The sequence below is a fragment of the Pteropus medius genome, unplaced genomic scaffold (assembly GCF_902729225.1).
Source record: "Pteropus medius unplaced genomic scaffold, Ma_sr-lr_union100, whole genome shotgun sequence".
Lineage (NCBI taxonomy): Eukaryota > Metazoa > Chordata > Mammalia > Chiroptera > Pteropodidae > Pteropus > Pteropus medius.
The window spans coordinates 27831375-27848734 of NW_024349519.1; the positions used below are offsets into that span (position 1 = coordinate 27831375).

The window sequence follows — 17360 nt, forward strand, 5'->3', positions numbered from 1 at the left end:
CACACATCCCTGGAAGAATATAGAAGTAACTAGGGCTTTTACCCTGGAGGCTGCCTGCCAGAGTTGGTTCTCTCAATTGTGGTGGTGTTTATGTGGTTCTTTCTTTAAAAGTAATTTTTTTTCTGACTGGTATCATCAGAAAAAAAATAGCTTGATTTCTCAGATGTTCTTAGGTGTGACACACTCAACTGTATGAGGAACGTATGTGTTTATGTGTATGTATGTGTGTGTATGCATAGAAATATAGGTGTGTGTATGGATATTTACACGTCTGTATCAATATGTATACTTATACCTATAATTATATCTATGTAAAGTCTCAAATAAGTCTCAGCTCATATGGTAGAAATTATCTCTACTTAACAGTTGAAGAAACAGAGGCTCATAGTGGGATGTAATTTATCAGAAGAATAACCGTTGGAGCATTGATGTGTCTGACCTCAAAGTCTGGTTTCTTTTTTTCATGTTTACTCCCTCCTCTGTAATGAGTGCTTTAAATTTGTAAGTATCATTAATTATAAAGCTGATATTTCTACAACTTTTAGTCTTATAACTAAATGTGTGTTTCTGTTTTAGGAGTTTGACCAAGCCAATGCACAGAAAGTACAGCAGTTATTCTGGGAGGTTGAAGAAATGTTATTTGAAAGGAAAGTGAGCCCTCAGACCCAGAACTTGCTGGCTGAATGTAGTGAATGGTCAAGAAGATCCATCCATTTGAGGTGGGGAGGTTTGTCATAGTGATTATCCGGAATGGGTTTTTGGAACTGCCCGCTCCTGATTGTTTAGTACAGTTAGTACATTTTTACTAAAAGCACTTGCCCAGTCAAAATATGTATCCAGAACACATGTCCTTTCCTGAAAAATCACGTCTTTTGAAATGGTGTCTGAGGAAATATTAAGACATTCCAATACTCGAGTGCATTTTAATTTGTGAAAAGCAAATCTAGCTCATCCTCAGAAAGGCATTGCATGCATGTCAAATATGAGAATGTAGAAGTCATCCTTTACCTTCATGTTCTCTAATATGTGAGCAACATGAGTCTTGCCCTCAGCGCTGAGAACAGTGGGGGAGTGCGAGGAACAGAGTAATTATTTGCCGTATGATTGGATAGATGAACCTTACCATCGCAGGGGAGAGTCTTTATGTAGGAGACCTTTTTTTTTTTTTTTTTTTTTTTATATCAAAGATGAAGAATATAGACTGGATATAAAGGGAAGCTTTTTCTCTTCAATTAACTACTCAGGGGGAAAAATCCATACAGGTTATCTGAAGTTCCTCTGTATTATGCCTGGGGAGAATAAATGCTAACACTCATACACTTGTTGGTAGATCTTCTGGTTACCTCAATTAGGTACCTTTTCAAAAAATCTTGACTAAGTAGGTTCTTTTGTATTCTTTTGTGTCCTTCATAAGCTGCCTGCCTTAAAGAGTATAAAAGAGTATGAGTTCTTTATAAATTTTGGATATTAACCCCTTCTCTGCTGTATCATTGTCAAATATCTTCTCCCATTCATCAGGTTGTCTTTTCGTTTTGTTAATGGTTTCTTTAGCCATGCAAAAATTGTTTATTTTGATGTAGTCCCATTTGCTTATTTTTTTCTTTTGTTTCCCTTGCCCAAGAAGATAAATCAGAAAAATATTACTAAGATCAATGCCAGAGAGTTTACTACCTATGTTTACTTATAAGAGGTTTATGGTTTCGGGTCTTACATTTAAGTCTTTAATCCATTTTGAGTTTATTCTTGTATATGGTATAAGAGGGTGGTCCAGTTTTATTTATTTAATTATTCTTCCTTCCTTCCTTCTTCCTTCCTTCCTTCCTTCCTTCCTTCCTTCCTTCCTTCTTCCTTCCTTCCTTCCTTCCTTCCTTTTCTTTCTTTTCTTTCTTTTTGCATATATTTGCCCAGTTTTCACAACACCATTTATTGAAGAGACAGTCTTTACCCCATTTTATAGTCTAGCCTCTTTGGTCAGAGATTAAATGACCATGTAGACATAGATTTATTTCTGGGCTCTCTGTTCTGTTCCATTGAGCTATGTGTCTGTTTTTATGCCAATACCTCACTGTTTTGATTACTATAGCTTCGTATTATAGTTTGATAACAGGCAGCGTGATTGCCGTGGCTATTCAGGATCTTTTATGGTTCCATATACATTTTAAAATTATTTGTTCTAGTTCTGTGAAGAATGCCATTGGTGGTTTAATAGGAATTGCATTGAACTTATAGATTGCTTTAGGTAGTATGGCCATTTTAACGATGTTAATTCTTCCTATCCGTTAGCATGATATACACTTCCATTTATTTGTATCATCTTCAATTTCTTCAATGACATAATTTTTCAAGTACAGCTCTTTTACCCCCTAGATTTATTCTTAGGCATTTTATTTTTTGATGCAATTATAAATAGAATTTTTTTCTTAATTTCTCTTCTTATAGTTCATTATTAGTGCATAAAAATGCAGCCAACTTTCCATTATTAATTTTATATCCTGCTACTTTTCTGAATTTGTGAATCAGTTCTACAGTTTTTTGGATGAATCTTTGGGGTTCTGTATATACAGTATCGTGTCATCTACAAATAATGACAGTTTTACTTCTTCTTTTCCAATTTGGATGCTTTTTATTTCTTTTTCTTATCTGACTGCTGTGGCTAGGACTTCCAGTACTATGTTGAGTAAAAGTGGTAAAAGTAAACATCCTTGTCTTGTTCCTGATCTTAAGGAAAACGCTTTTAGCTTTTCTCTGTTGAGTATGATGTTAGCTATGGGTTTGAGGTATGTTCCCTCTATTCCCACTTTCCTGAGAGTTTTTATCATAAGTGGATGCTGGATTTTGTCAAACGCTTTTTCGATATCTATTGATATGATCACATGCTTTTTATTCAATTTGTTAATATGGTGTATCACATTAATTGATTCGCTGATATTGAAACAACCCTGCATCTCAGGGATAACTCCCATTTGATCATGGTGTATGATCTTTTTAATGTCTTGCTGAATTCAGTTTACTAACATTTTGTTGAGGATTTTTGCACCTGTGTTCTCAGGGGTCCTTATTGCTTCTAACATGCTCCTTCAAAATGTCATTTTATTCAACTTTTAAAATTGCAAAACATTTTTCCCTTTTCCAATGAAAAAATATTAGTAATTTTCTTTTTATTTTAACCTTGCAGAGTATTAGGAAGACAACTCATCCTGCCAACTGATGAAGGGGTCCGCCACTTTCAGGGCAGTGAGGCTTATAGTGCAGTCCACGAACCCTTCTCAGATGCCGGCGAACGCAACAGCAACATCAGAGAGTATGTTGCTATAAGTTGCTTTCAAAAAGTATTTTTAATTGCATTTCATTATACGTTTTCACATCTCTCTTAGCCGTGAGCCTCGGCTCCATCAATTTTGAAGTTTAGATTTCAGTGAGGGCAGGTACAGAGTATTTTTACACGAAATGCTTCAGATTCTAAATTCATAATGATAATGGTGATGATGATGATGATGATGATGATGATGAATGATGTGTGTAATACAGATATCAAGGGAGTTAACTTTTCAACTTTTGTTTCAAAGACTCTGAAAGGTGGGGTAAGTAGAAAATCAAAAACTGCCTCACTCTGATTGATCCTAAGCCTCAAGGCAGTAGTAGCAGAAGAAATAAAGCTCCATCCTGTTTTCTTTTGCTCACTAACAGATTTTGATAAATCCCTCTATGCCAGTCATACATATTGGGGACTGTGCCATGACATCCTTTTATTATAGCTAAGAGGATACAAACTCATAGAAAAATTTAGACTTTTAAGAAGCCTTTAAAATTTTTAACAATGCCTGTGTTAAAAATGTTTCGTTAGGGATGACTTTGGTTAAATGTAATATTTAGTGATTTTTTTTTTTAAATTTTGGAATTCTGTGCTTTATAGATAATTTAAAAACACACCAAATCATGCAAACACTGTACTCTTGATGTTCTACAGACTCTCATGGGAATCTGCTTTTCCCATAGGTTATGCATCTCTGGCTCTCAAATACTCCTAGCAGCACTTGCAGCCCCTGCCCTGCCAGGCTCTGACTGCACAGGGGTGGCCGACCTAACGGCATGTTCATCCCTGCAAGAAGAGGTCTACGATGTGGATGGAAAGATTGAAGAATATTTTGCTTTTGACAGAAAAGAAGAGTAAACAGATTTTATTTGGAATTGACTCAATAGTATAACGATATTAATATGCTCGTTTAGTGTTTTGAGTATTTTACACGTATCCAAAAGATTTTCCATTCTTCAGAGAGTAATGTGCTCCCCCAAATTTTAGATTCTTAACCAGTAGTGTATATGCCTTTTTGACGATAAGGCACAGATAGAAAACAATTGTGTTCAGCCTGCTGGTGAAAGTGGACAAAGCTACTAGTGGCCTTTGTGCCCGGGGTCTCGTGGTACTCTACACCAGGCTGCCCTGAAGAGCAAAGGGGAAGGTCCAACCTCTGCACTAAATGCATATTTGGTTCTTAAATAAAAACTACAAATATTATACAATAAAAAATTTGCTTTGCGATTAAAAATTGGTACATTAAAAAACAATATGCTGTTTAAAAAATCTGGTTTATTTATATACGTATAATGTGCATATATGCTTGCATGTTAGATAGATGGATAACATTATTTTAACTTTAACCATTTATACTTTGAATAATTAGAATGGGTTTTATCCTTAGTGATGACGTACGTTTTGAACAAAAATCGGCTCACCGTCGTAGGACATGGCGTAAACACGGATTTCCTCCTGTTTCCCCTCATGACTGTATAAAAGATGCCGTGGCTGCAGAAGTATTTGATCACGTCTGGACAAATGTGGTGGAAATACTGGAAGAGCTGATTAGAAAAAACTGGGAAATTACACTCACAGGTACCCATTTATAGAACTTGGCCTAGTGAAAAGAAGAAAGACCCCTGATTCTCAGCTTTGTGCCTGCCCCAGCCTAGCCTTGACTAACACATAATTGGGGCGAGAAGTGGGTTTTCTGCCTTAATTCATAACTTGTCTTTAATTACTTCAAAAAGGACGTGATTCTTTTAGAGTTACAAAAATAATATATGTGCATTCTGGAAAAAGAAAAGTCACAGAAATACACAAGAAAGAAGCTAGAAATCACTTTTTTATTATATTAAGGTAAAAAAAAAAATCTTACCTAACTAATCTCTAATAATGGCATACTGTTTTTTTTTAATTGTTTATGACATTATTTGCAACGTAAAATGTAAACACAGCTAATTTAATAATCACCAATTTAACTTTATAAAATGTTTTCTAAACTACTTGAAATTGAGTAGAAAGAAATCATTGAAATGTTAGCAGTGGACATTAATGACTGGTGTTATGTAATCTATACAATAGAGTAATAATCATGGTAATTTAAATATTACTTTTTCCAACCAAAGTGATTAGTTGGGATATTATAAAATACTAAGACTCTTTCTTGCTCCAGCGTATAATCTCTATTTTCCTTCCTACCACTGAAATAATAGGCATTTCATTATGTACACATGGAAAAGTGTTATATCAGCCAATTGCTCTGTGGTATCTTTGCTTTCTATAATAGGGGTCCTCAACCCCCGGGCCACAGACCAGTACCTGTCTGTGGCCTGTTAAGAACCAGGCTGCACAGAAAGAGGTGAGCAGCTGGTAAGCAAGCGAAGCTTCATTTCTATTTACAGCCGCTCCCCAACGCCAGCATCACCACCTTGGCTCCACCTCAGATCATCAAGCATTAGATTCTCATAGGAACACTGGACCCTGAAGCCAAAAAGGTTTGGGGACCACTGCTCTATAGCAAGGTTCGGTGACCATAGCAGACTCATGATAATTCAATAACAAATATTCTTTTCGAATGATGAATTTTCAGTACATATATTAGGTAATCTGTTTCTTAGTAATATTGATTTTTCTGTTGACACAGGAAGAAAAAAACAGAAAGGAAAACTGAAAGTAGCTGAGACTAAATCTCCACATCTGCTCATTTCCCGTATTAACACTGATGTGTCAAGTGTTCCCCCATCTAGAAGTTCTGAAACTCGAAGCATATCCATGACTTCTCATCTTAACCCACCTCAGGTAGATGCTTTTCCACTAGTCTATTTTTTCCTTAATCTTTATAGCTCTGGCCTTAGTTTGTCAAGACTACTATTGTATTAAATTTTATTAATGAAATAAGACTCAAATTTTGAAATAATTATTCCATGGAGTTTAATAACATCACTATATTCTTTAATAGAGTGGGGACACTCAGATTTGAGACTTTCCACCTGCTTTGAGCTGTAGAGCTGTTTCTGTATTTTTGAAGAGAAAAAATGCCTTCCACCAATATTTCTAGCCAATTTGCAGGTTACGAATGTTTTCTTCTCCTCCCATCAAAGTGATAAAAGAATCAGTCAATGAGTCTATGTTGGGTTCGTGCAACGTTTATTGAATTTGTATTAAGTGAACTGTATTAGGTGTTTTGAGGAGATATGTAGGCGAACAAAACATAGTCCCTGAACTAGTAAAACAAAAAGTATAATACAAGTCAGATGCAATACATTCTGTGAGCGATGTGCAAAATAAGTGCCATAGGACAATAAAGGAGAGAATGATTTATCCTGACTGGAGATGAGGCCTGATCTTTAGGTTGGAGGTGAAATTTGAGCAGAAACATGAATAGGGCTTTCATGGCTAGGAAGTTCATGTGGGTCATTTCAGGCCAAGCAAAGGCATGAAGGGAAGAAAGAGGAGGTGTGTTTGGGGAACGGTGATTGGACTGAGAGTTAGAGGATGGGACACTGGGACCAGCAGAGGCATTGTAGGAAGAACGGGGCGTTTGGAATCAAGAGACCTCTAAGGGGAAATTATTTGGACAATAATGTTTAACTTTTCTAAACTTTAATTTCCTTATCTAAAGAATGAGGATAACATGATGTTGTCCAAGGGATTGTTGCGAGGATAAAATCATGTAAATATTTGAGAGCTCCTAACGCAGAACCTGGCAACTAACTAACGCAGTAAATATTTCTTGAATTGTGTTCTTATTCAAAGATCTAGTGGAAGGTGCGGCTGGAAAAGACAAGCTCGTTCATGGGACACTTTCAGTAGTTTGGACTTTATGTTTTGCATAGCCCGTCTTGTGTGAAGGAGCAGAGAAAAGGGGTATCAGAGGCTTCCTGGTCTTGAGGTACATACAATTTAGTTGCACGGCGTCCAGCCATGCCAAACTATACCACACACACATATACACACATAAGATGAGGCAGTAGTAGGTAGTAGAGTGGATGAGAGTTTGAAGTTTTGGGTATAGATTACAAGTTTGGAGTTTGACATCACAATTTATTAGCCTTGTGATCTTGAATCAGTCCCTCTCTCTCAAAAACCTCAGTTTCAATATCTGTGGGAACTATAAGGTAGGAAGCTGTAAGAATTCAAGGAGATAAGACATGTGTGGCATAGAGTAGGCACTCAATAAGTGTTAGTTTTTATTATTTATAACCAGATTCAAATTCTATTGTATTTATTAATTACATTACATTACTACATATTACATTACATTGTATTGTATTGTATATCAAGTGTCCTTTAGCTCATAAATGCTGTGGAGTTCAGAGGAAAAATAGCATATCCTTCACAAAGTAAGACCTTAATTGAATCTTAAAAGGCAAGATTTATTAAGTTGAAAAAGAAGGAGAATATTCAAGACAGAGACAAAAATAGACACCTAGCATGGGCACAAATAAGCAGAATATCTGTGTAAGACTGAAAACACACAGGCCTGTGAATAGGGCACGTGGTTCAAGGAGCAATGGTTTTAAACAGAAATATCAAATAAGATTGTTTAATTTTTTAGTGTAAAGTCTTTACAATAAGTCTTCTTTGCTTTTGCTCTTCGGAAAACTTTTGGAATTGCTATCAGCTTATTATAGTTTTGGTCTCTTGAAACTGCTCTGACAAGTTCAATGGTATTTCCCACTTCACACATTAAAATATGCAGTATGAATTGCATAGAAACAAACAGTCTATAACAACATAGAAAAGAACTTTTAAATTTAAATACGTTTACTTTAAAAAATAAACTTGAGAAGTATGGAAATTTTAAAGTCTAAGGCGTTTTTTACAGATGTTTTGTTGTTTTTATAGCTTTTTGTGGTTTTTAAAAATGTTTTCCACCTCTAGTTTGACGTTTTCATTTGGACGAATGCTAAACGAAAATGAACGGACAACAAAGTTGGAAGTAAAAATTAAATACTACTAGTGCCTATTTTGAAATAGTCCAAGCATTCTAATGGTAATTACAATAGATCTCAATTTATTCCTCTAACGTTTCTTTTTATATATATTCAACATGAGGAAAATGTGACTGTGGTTGCTAAATATATGCTTGAACTAGAATTGAATTCTAATTTGAGATATCCTGTTTGCCTAGATCAAAGTATTATTTTAAATCCTAGTAGGAAATATTAAGAGATTGAATAGAGAACTGATTATTTAGCCCTTATTTCATGCTTTCACCAATGTGAATCTATTTTAATTCTCATAATAACTCTGAAGTAGGTGTCATTATCCCCAATTTAAAAATTAGGAAACGAAAACTCCAAAGAGTCTTTCCAAGATCACCAAACAGGAAACCGAACTGAGATTCAAATTCAAGCCTTTGAAATCTGGCACTTTGAAATCTGGCACTTTTTTCCCAGGCTCTCATGCTGCTTCTGGGAAGCTAATGAGGCCGGCTGTGAAGGACAAGGGCAGAGAAGAGGTCCAAGGCGGGCAGACCCGTCAGGAGCTGGGACACCCTTGCTTTGCTTCTCCAGATCTTCTCTGCACCTTTTTCACTCTTGCGTGCACCAAAAGCTACAATAAAGGACTCCCTTGTGCTGCAGCTGTTGTGAGCTCAGAGATGGAAGGAGAGTGAAGCCTGGCTTTGCTTTTCACATGGCCTTCACGGCAGGTCACAGTGTGTGGCAGCATTTCTCCTTGCATCTGTCCTTTCCAGATTCCAGGAATCTCTCCTTTATTTCTTGCTGCTTTGGGCCTGTGTCCTCACTGTTATAAGCCTTAGAGAATTAAGCAGTTCCTTGTTAATTTCTCTTCCCACTTCTTTATAAAATATAGTACCGTTGTTAAATTTTTCTCAAAGAAGCCATTTTGAGTGTGCCATTTGTTTCCTGCCAATTCCTGAGAGGCATCAGTAATGACAATAGCACTGAATGTTTTTTAACATTTATTGTTTTTACTTTCTCAGATTCATCGCTTCTCCAACAATTTTTATAGTGATCTGAATGGTGTGATGACAATTCAAGCAAAACCGCTTCAGCAGAGACCTACCTATTTTGCAGATAGAACACAGTACGTATAATAAGTCACCCAGCCTCCTCCTTGAGCTGAACACACTAGAGCAGCGGTCCCCTTTCTGGCTCCAGCGACTGGTGCTCCTATGAGAATCTAATACCCAATGATCTGAGGTGGAGCTGAGGCAGTGATGCTAGTGCTGGGGAGCGGCTGCAAATACAGATGAAGCTTCACTCGCTTGCCCACCACTTACCTCCTAGTGTGTGGCCCAGTTCCTAATAGGCTATGGACTGGTACTGGTCCATGGCCTGGGAGTTGGGAATCCCTGCAGTAGAACACAGAACACTACAGAGGACATGAGAGAATGAGAATCACATTTAATTCCTTGATCCTGATATGTCTGAGAACATCCAGGGCAGGATACAGCCAATGTGTAAGAATAAAAACATACTATTCTCATATCAACCATAAAACAATTACTATTAGGTTGGGGCAGATAAGAAAAGGGGACTGCAGCTGCGAATTCTTAATCTTATGGGCTATACTGTTTGAACGCAGACAAAGAGAAACTTAGATCTTTTTTTCCTGTCAGTGATCCTTCACTGAAAATGAAAATGAATTGGAAACCATAGTCTGTCCATTCAATAAATAGGAGTATCTCCTATGAGCCAGGCACTGTTCTAGACAGTGTAGGTAGTAATGGGCAAATATATATGTCTCCTGTTCTCGTAGTGCTTACATCTAAGTAATTAATTTGATTTTCCTCCTCCAGGAATGAACAAGAGGACAAATCACTGGGTGTAGGGGCCAGTGCTCTTTCCTCAGCACGACACCGTCTGGGCCGAATCTCAGATCCTCGCGGGCTACAGACTTCTGCAAAGAGAACACCGGTCCATAGGAGACTGCCTTCTCTTACTTCAGACTCGCAGAGAATGAAAACCCCCAATGTGTACAGTGATGAAGTTCTTAGGGGAACAAAACTGTACGTCTTGTTTCTTTCATGGTAAACCAAAGGTCACAGAGGGCAGAGATGCTTGTCAGTTGGGGCTTATGGATTATTCCAGACAAAGCATCCTCTGTCAAATTTATGTGGACACTTTTCTAAGTAGTTCCTTAATTTGAATGTTTAATGTGAATTTTGTTCCAGTACTCTGCTTAGCTGTATAAATTAAGCTAAATAACTTGTAAGCATCCCCATGGTGCTGTCTAGCTTTGGAGATCACCGCTTGGACCATCAGCAAGGGAGGCAGTTATTAAAGGGGCTGCGCTTAGGTCCCCTGTAGGGGCAGGAGTCATAAGCAGCTGCCAGTGCCAAACCAGTAATTAGATTCTTTCAAGATATATTACATAATACCACTTTAAGCTTCTTGATAGGTCAGCGTTTCTTTCACGATTTAGAACTAAAATTTCTAGCTTTATTTGGATCTTCCCTGCTAATGCTTTCAAGATCTCTCTCCATCCTCCAGCCTCACTGTGGCTACCTTGGACCTCTTCTTCACCTGGTGCCCGTGTCAGTAGCACATTACTGATTCTCTCTTCTTTCTCCCAACCTACTTGGCTCCACTATCGGGTTTTCACCAACAACCTTTTCTGTTTCCTGTTGAAATAAATTCAGTCACTTCTAACTGTACGTTCTTTTTTTTTTTTTTTTTGGGTATCTATCTGTAGGTGCGATTTTCTAATTTTTTTTTTTTCATTATTGCACAGCTAAGGGGTCCTTTTAGACTATCTTTCCTAACTTCACCCTAACCCGTGGAAATTTAATGCCACATATATACTGTACAGTCGTACATTTTTTTTATATCTGTGATTTATGCATAAAAAGAGTAACATGTTTTTTGTCCCACCAAGAATCAATGTTTGCCCCTACCGGCGATAACACTGTCTTTGATTGTGCACGCCTGTTTCCCATTTCTCATTACCCGCCTTAATTCTGGTCAGCCTTATCTTCTCTCTGACCCACAGAAATGCCAGCTATGCACATTCTTACTTCTATGATTTTGTTCATGCTCTGTCTTTTGCTTTTATTGAAGTAACATTTTTTCCTAGTTATCAAAGTACTACAAGATCACTGTGGAACATTGGGACAATGCCAAAAATATGAGTAGAAATTAAAGATCACCTGTATGCCCAACACATAGAAAAATAAAAATAACAACTTTTGGCAAATATACTACTACTTTGTCTTTGATTATGTTTTTTTCCTTTTCTTTCCATTAGCTTTTTTCTAATACTAACATCATTTTACTATTGTAGATGCAGCACTTTTTCATATACTTTTTTATCTAACATTATTCATATTTTCCATGTTATTAGATACTTTTGAAAGCATGATTTTAATGACTAAAATATGATCATGTGGGTATGTGATGATTTAAGTATTTTCTCTATTACTGAGACTTCTATATTTTCATTATTATAATATGCAGTGAATATCATTTAATATGAATCTTAGTAAGGCTATAATTAAAGTATTTCCTTGTGGTACAGCCCTAGAATGAAAACTACCATGTCAAAGCTTATGGATATTTTGAGGTTCCTGAAATATTTTTTCAAATTTCTTCCCAGGATGGTTTTACCAATTTATAGTCCCATTGGCAATACACAAGACTATCTTTTTCCTTCAGCCACACAACTCTGGGTAGTCTGTGTATTTTAAAACTCAGTAGGTCAAAATAGTTTTATTTTAACTCTCGCAACTTTATTATTAATGAATAAATGAATTAGAACCTGTTTCTAGAATATCTGGCTCTATTTTTCTTCATAAACCGGACAATTTAATGTTTCATTGTTAATATCTGGTAGGGAAGAGCCTATATTATCATGACTCTTCTTTTATTAAAATTTACTCACTCACCCTGACAAACTTTACAATCTGGTTGTCAATTTCAAAAAAAAAAAAAAAAAAAGTGTCACATTGGACTTTGAGCATTAAATCTATTAAAAATGTAGAAAGCATTGACATTTTCACAATATTTAGTTTTCCCATTAAAGAACATATTTTGTGTCTCCTTTTCATGACCTTATATCAAGTTTTGGAGTTTTCCTCATGTAGACCTTGCACATTTATAATTAATTTTATCTTTCATTGATCACTCCATTTCCTAAACCTCTACGGTACTCATGTTCAGAACCATATGCCATAGGACTTTATTATATGAACTGGGTTGCATTGTACTCTGTTATTTCATGTGTTTTCGCCTTCTTTTCAATACTTTGTAAGCTCCTTAAGGGGAGGACCTAGATCTTTGATTACCTCTGCGTTCTGCACAATGGCTAGCATAGGTGAGTACTCAGTAAACACAGGCGGGTAGTCACTGCCAAACAAGGAGAAGGTGACTGGGGCTGGGGACCAGCCCCTTCCCACATTCGTCTTTCTGAAAGTCAAGCTCATTTCTTTTGGAAGGCAGACCGTGATTAAGGGCTCAGATTAGGACTATGTGGTACGGTCTGTCCTCAATATCTTTGCACCTGGGTGTTCAGTTATGTGTTGTTGTGTTTACAGGCAAACCGGCATAGACCACACGTCTTCCCCACCAGTCCAAACTTCACGGAGCAGGTTACCCCCAATAGGCTCAGAGACTGCTGAGCAGAATGTGACAGTTCCCGGATCTCGCCCTGTTTCTGTAAGACAGGTTTCATTATATTTAATTGCACAGTTTAGATAGTCTATTGGAGAAAAAAAAAGGAATATAACGTTGGCACTTTGAGTAAAGTCATTAACTTAAACTGTCTATGTAACGTGCTTCCTGAAAGTAAATGGCTCGTGAGACTTTACAGGGAGTGGGAAGGTTAATTGATTATTTTGTGAAATAAAAATATGGCTTAAACTAAATCAGAAAGTTTAGGTGTCAAGGAAATATCCGATGGTCAGGATGTGTAGTGAAGAAAATAGCATGAAGCTGAGGTCAAGACACTGGCAGATCTGTGTTTCAATCTTGCCATGCCACACAAACTCTGTGTGATTTGGTGCAAATGAATTTCCCCAAGCCTCAATTTTTGTCTTCTAAAAAGGGGCAATAATGACCGCTACCTCAAAAACCGGTTATAAGGATTAAATGAATTTATAGAGGTTATATAATGCCTGGCATAAATTAAGAGCTCAGTACAATTCTCCTGCCATTGTTATCAATGCTTATTTTTACAAGTAACTTTACCATGTTTATTGCAATGTAGAGGCAATATCCTCTTCACCCAGATTCAACTTACGCTATTGCGAAAGGTCTGGGGCAACTATGCTGCTGGTAGTATGCATAACCAGATTTTATAACGACTGCTTACTTCACTCTAATTCAAGTAACTTGTGTCTATTTTATATAACACAGAAGGCCTAGAGAGAGAAATAAGACTGAAGCCATGTTTTCTCTTGCATTCTCTGTGCCGCCTTGAACACAGCAGTAGAACCCTTCCCCACAAGGCAAGAGTGGCAAAACTTTAGTGTTTAACCTCAGAATATTGTGGCTTAGAGTGAAATCATAAAAGGAGGCAAATATTACCTTTGAAAAAAGTCTGATGCTTTACAAATGCAAAATTACATTTCTATTATAATTTCAATGTTTTTTCAAAACATTTACCTATTAGAACACTATCATTTTATCGGCTTAAATAATACAATTACATAATTAAAATATATTTTGAAATTTATACTTAGTGGATCTTATATTTAGCAATGTAAGTTTTCAAAAAGGCAAGTGACTAAATGACTGAATGAGTGAGAGTGAAGCATATGCAGAATTTTTTTTGTCTTTTTAAGGATTGTATTTCTTTTAAACAAGAACACATTATTTTTCATTTAGTACAGAGGAAAGCATGCACAAAACCGTGTGTTGAGTGCAGTACTTGACAGTATAGAACGATCACCTCTTCGAGAAAGATCTCTGACCACGGAACAGTTTTCAAGGCCCAGCACAACCCATACATTTCTGGTAGGTTCTCTGTTAACCACACTTTGGTTCTGAAAATACTCGAAACAATAAAACTCATCCCACATTTTATTTTTCTTCTAATAGTCAGACACTCCTCGAAAAGGTTCATTGACACTGATGGAATTTGCTGGTCACACCTGGACAGGTCAAGGTTTTCTGACAGGTCAGTGCTCACCATCTATACATAAAATGATGTAATAAGTGAAGTTTCAAGTTTTGGAAAGAGAAATTGAAGATTGTCTACCTTGGTAGGACTATTTTAACCATGCCAGAGGAAATAACAAGTGTTTGTCGTTTACTGCCAGGCCTTAGAAATCTCTAAAATCTCTATTTAGCTGCTGTTGATAGTACAAGGGAAAATGTCCAAATGCCCTTAATTAAGTTAGGGCCTCACTGTCATAAAAAAGGAAAATGCTGCCTTATGAGTCTTATGAGAAATTAAAAAATATATTTTAATTATATGAGTCTTATGAGTCTCTCTCTGCTCGTTTTCATGCTCTTCTTCTAAATTAAACCCTAATCTTAGATTCTCTTTGAAGAGAATTACAAATTTTATCTAATTACAGTTTTATCTAATTGTAATTATAATTATCTATCAGGTATTATAAAAATGCTTTATAAAATTAATACATATATTCTAATTATTTATAAGGTCAAATTTTACAAATAAGTATGATCTTTGAAGAATAAAGTTTCTAGTCTGAATTCAAGCCAGTGATGTTTTATTTTTCAAAACTACTATCAACATTTTTGTTTAAGGAGTTAATACAGCATTGTCATGAGGTGTGCCACTCTGGAATCAAATGCTCGTTTTCCTTCGTGGCTCTTCCTCCCTACTAGCTGGGCAATCTTCGGGGTGCCTCAACCTCTCTGGGGTTTCTTCTTTTATAACAGGCTAGGTGGCTAAAATAATTATTGGGAAAATGTATGGGGAGGACCTAGCTGGATTCCAGACAGACAATGTTTGTTAAAAATTTATGAAATTTGTGTTATAGAGAATCTAAAATGTAAAGGATAATTTGCTGTTTTAAGGAAAATATTTTATATATTATAATTTTAAAATAGCTTTAGCAAAATTTAAGCATTGGAAAAACACACGTTTGTCACTGTTTGCATCAGCTCTTCTATAGTTCTATAGCAGAGCGATACGAAAGATTCTTTAGCCCATGATATATTTTCTCCTATGCTTAATAGCTCTTGGCTGCTGTACCTTTTTTCTGCTTTTTTTCCTTTTTTCCCTAGCAGTGTTAGCTCTCATGGTCAGTGACATCAGTTCTTTCTCTAAAAGGTAGCCATGCTGCATTATCACGTATCGCTCTTAACGTAGTTGTAAATGGTCAAGGGGAAAGTAGGCGTCCAGTTTGTTTATCAATAAATAGAAAGCACTAAGCAATCGCTCTGTGCCAAGTTCTGTGCTAAAGGCAAAGATTCCAATACCAAGAACATTTCGGTCCATGCCTCAAGAAACATTCTGTCTAATGGGGAAATTTGAAAGGGCTATGAGTATGGTAAGCAGGACCAGCTGGCTGGATATGCAAGTGGGTAAAGGAGCAGAGAGGTTTTCTGGAAGAGGCATGAGCCGCCAGATCAGCATGAATGTCCTGTGGCTTGTGAGAGAGAACGGAGGGTGAAGGCTGATAAATATGATTTTGTGGATGGTGCTGAAAGAGAGAATGCGAGGAATTCTGGTGAATTCAGTTTTGGAGATGTCGACTGCTGCACTCTAAGTGGAGATGCCTACTAGTTTGTTGGGTGCACAGTAGACATTAGCAGATGGAACTGGGCTCTGAATTTGTTTTAAATCTGCACTCTTAATTTTTCACCCAATACTAAGTCAGTGTAGTCTCTTCTTAGAAACTTTGTGACAATTATTACCGATGATCAGAAACCTTTTTTATTTCTACCGAAGTAACTGAGGGTACAGTAAGAGAGATGTCCCTCTATTTCTGAAGATTTTTTTTCTCTGACAAGCAGGCCTGTGGTCTCTTTCTTACCTTTGCTTCCAAGTCAAAAAGTGCCAGGAGCTATTACATTTGTGGCAGAAAAAAAGAGGAGAAGCTGAGGGAGTGTCCCCAACAGTGGCAAGGCAGCTGGCTTTGCTTCTGCCCCTCCCTACTCAACTTTCTGGGCCTTTGGATCCACCTCTGGGAAGAAGGTTCCTGCAAAGCCATCAGCTCTGGGAGGACCCAGGGGCAGCACCCGGGCATGGTGGAGAAGGAGCACCTTTCCTTCTTCTTAGCACCTGATATGAAAATTTTTGCATATGGCTGTTTTCTGGTTTGTTTAAAAGTGACATTGAAATTGTTCTTTCTTTTTAATAAATATCACCTGCATGGATATACAAAACAATCCTTTTGAGAGCTGGAATTTTTAACATTTTGTTGAGAATTACTTTTTGGTTGGTGTTGCAGGTTCACAATATCCACCTAAATCTTTTCAGAGGACAACTATGACTTTAAGAAAGAGATTCCAAGTGGCATCTTAATGTTACTTCACCAGAACTACAGCACTCGTTGGAGCATTCAGAGCCTCAGCACATCATTTATCACTTGAAAAATGGAGAAACAAGTATTACATTCTGTATCTGTTTGTCTGACAGTCTGCGATGTTAAACTGAGAGAAATGCAAACAAATAAACAACATAATTTTGAACACTTTGCATTGTAAAGAGAATACAGGTCAAACTCACTAACTTTCTTTATTGGAAGCATTCCAGTAAGGATCCTTTAGGCTTTGCTCAAAAGAATCTAATATGTATCTGTAATCCGTCCTTTTATCAGTTATATACAGACACATATAATTAGTGATGTAATCACACACTCCTTAATATATGAGAGTATATTATCTAGGAATACGCCATTTTTGTAACTTTGTGTCTGACATATTTTTTTGTCTCATTCCATTGACATCCTGGTCACTAACAGATATTATTTTCTTCTTTAGAAAATAGCAAAGTCATCTTTGATACGATATGCCAGTTTCACTAAGATTCACATGGTTCTAGTCATTGTGCTGACTTTCTTATATCTTTTTAAAAAGGACTTTAGTTATGAACCTAAGTCTCATGGCTAAGTCTCCCAAACCAGTTTTGTTTTATTAGTTTTCATGTTCAAATTCAGGCAGTCTATTTAGAAGTATCC

General features: G+C 36.7%; 1 protein-coding gene across 3 annotated transcripts in view; it reads left to right on the forward strand.

The window, feature by feature from the left end:
• The window catches only part of FAM149A (family with sequence similarity 149 member A), a 41741-nt gene extending 24866 nt beyond the window's left edge, over positions 1 to 16875 (forward strand). For all 3 annotated transcript variants that reach the window (XM_039882691.1, XM_039882692.1, XM_039882693.1), the window contains exons 4-14: positions 577 to 719; positions 3176 to 3301; positions 3997 to 4167; positions 4701 to 4891; positions 5943 to 6097; positions 9249 to 9352; positions 10068 to 10277; positions 12801 to 12921; positions 14092 to 14220; positions 14305 to 14383; positions 16632 to 16875. In XM_039882691.1, the coding sequence (XP_039738625.1) occupies positions 577 to 719; positions 3176 to 3301; positions 3997 to 4167; positions 4701 to 4891; positions 5943 to 6097; positions 9249 to 9352; positions 10068 to 10277; positions 12801 to 12921; positions 14092 to 14220; positions 14305 to 14383; positions 16632 to 16705 (1503 nt within the window). In that variant the 3' untranslated portion in view covers positions 16706 to 16875. The remainder of the gene's footprint in view (positions 1 to 576; positions 720 to 3175; positions 3302 to 3996; positions 4168 to 4700; positions 4892 to 5942; positions 6098 to 9248; positions 9353 to 10067; positions 10278 to 12800; positions 12922 to 14091; positions 14221 to 14304; positions 14384 to 16631) is intronic.
• Positions 16876 to 17360: the final 485 nt, after the last annotated feature.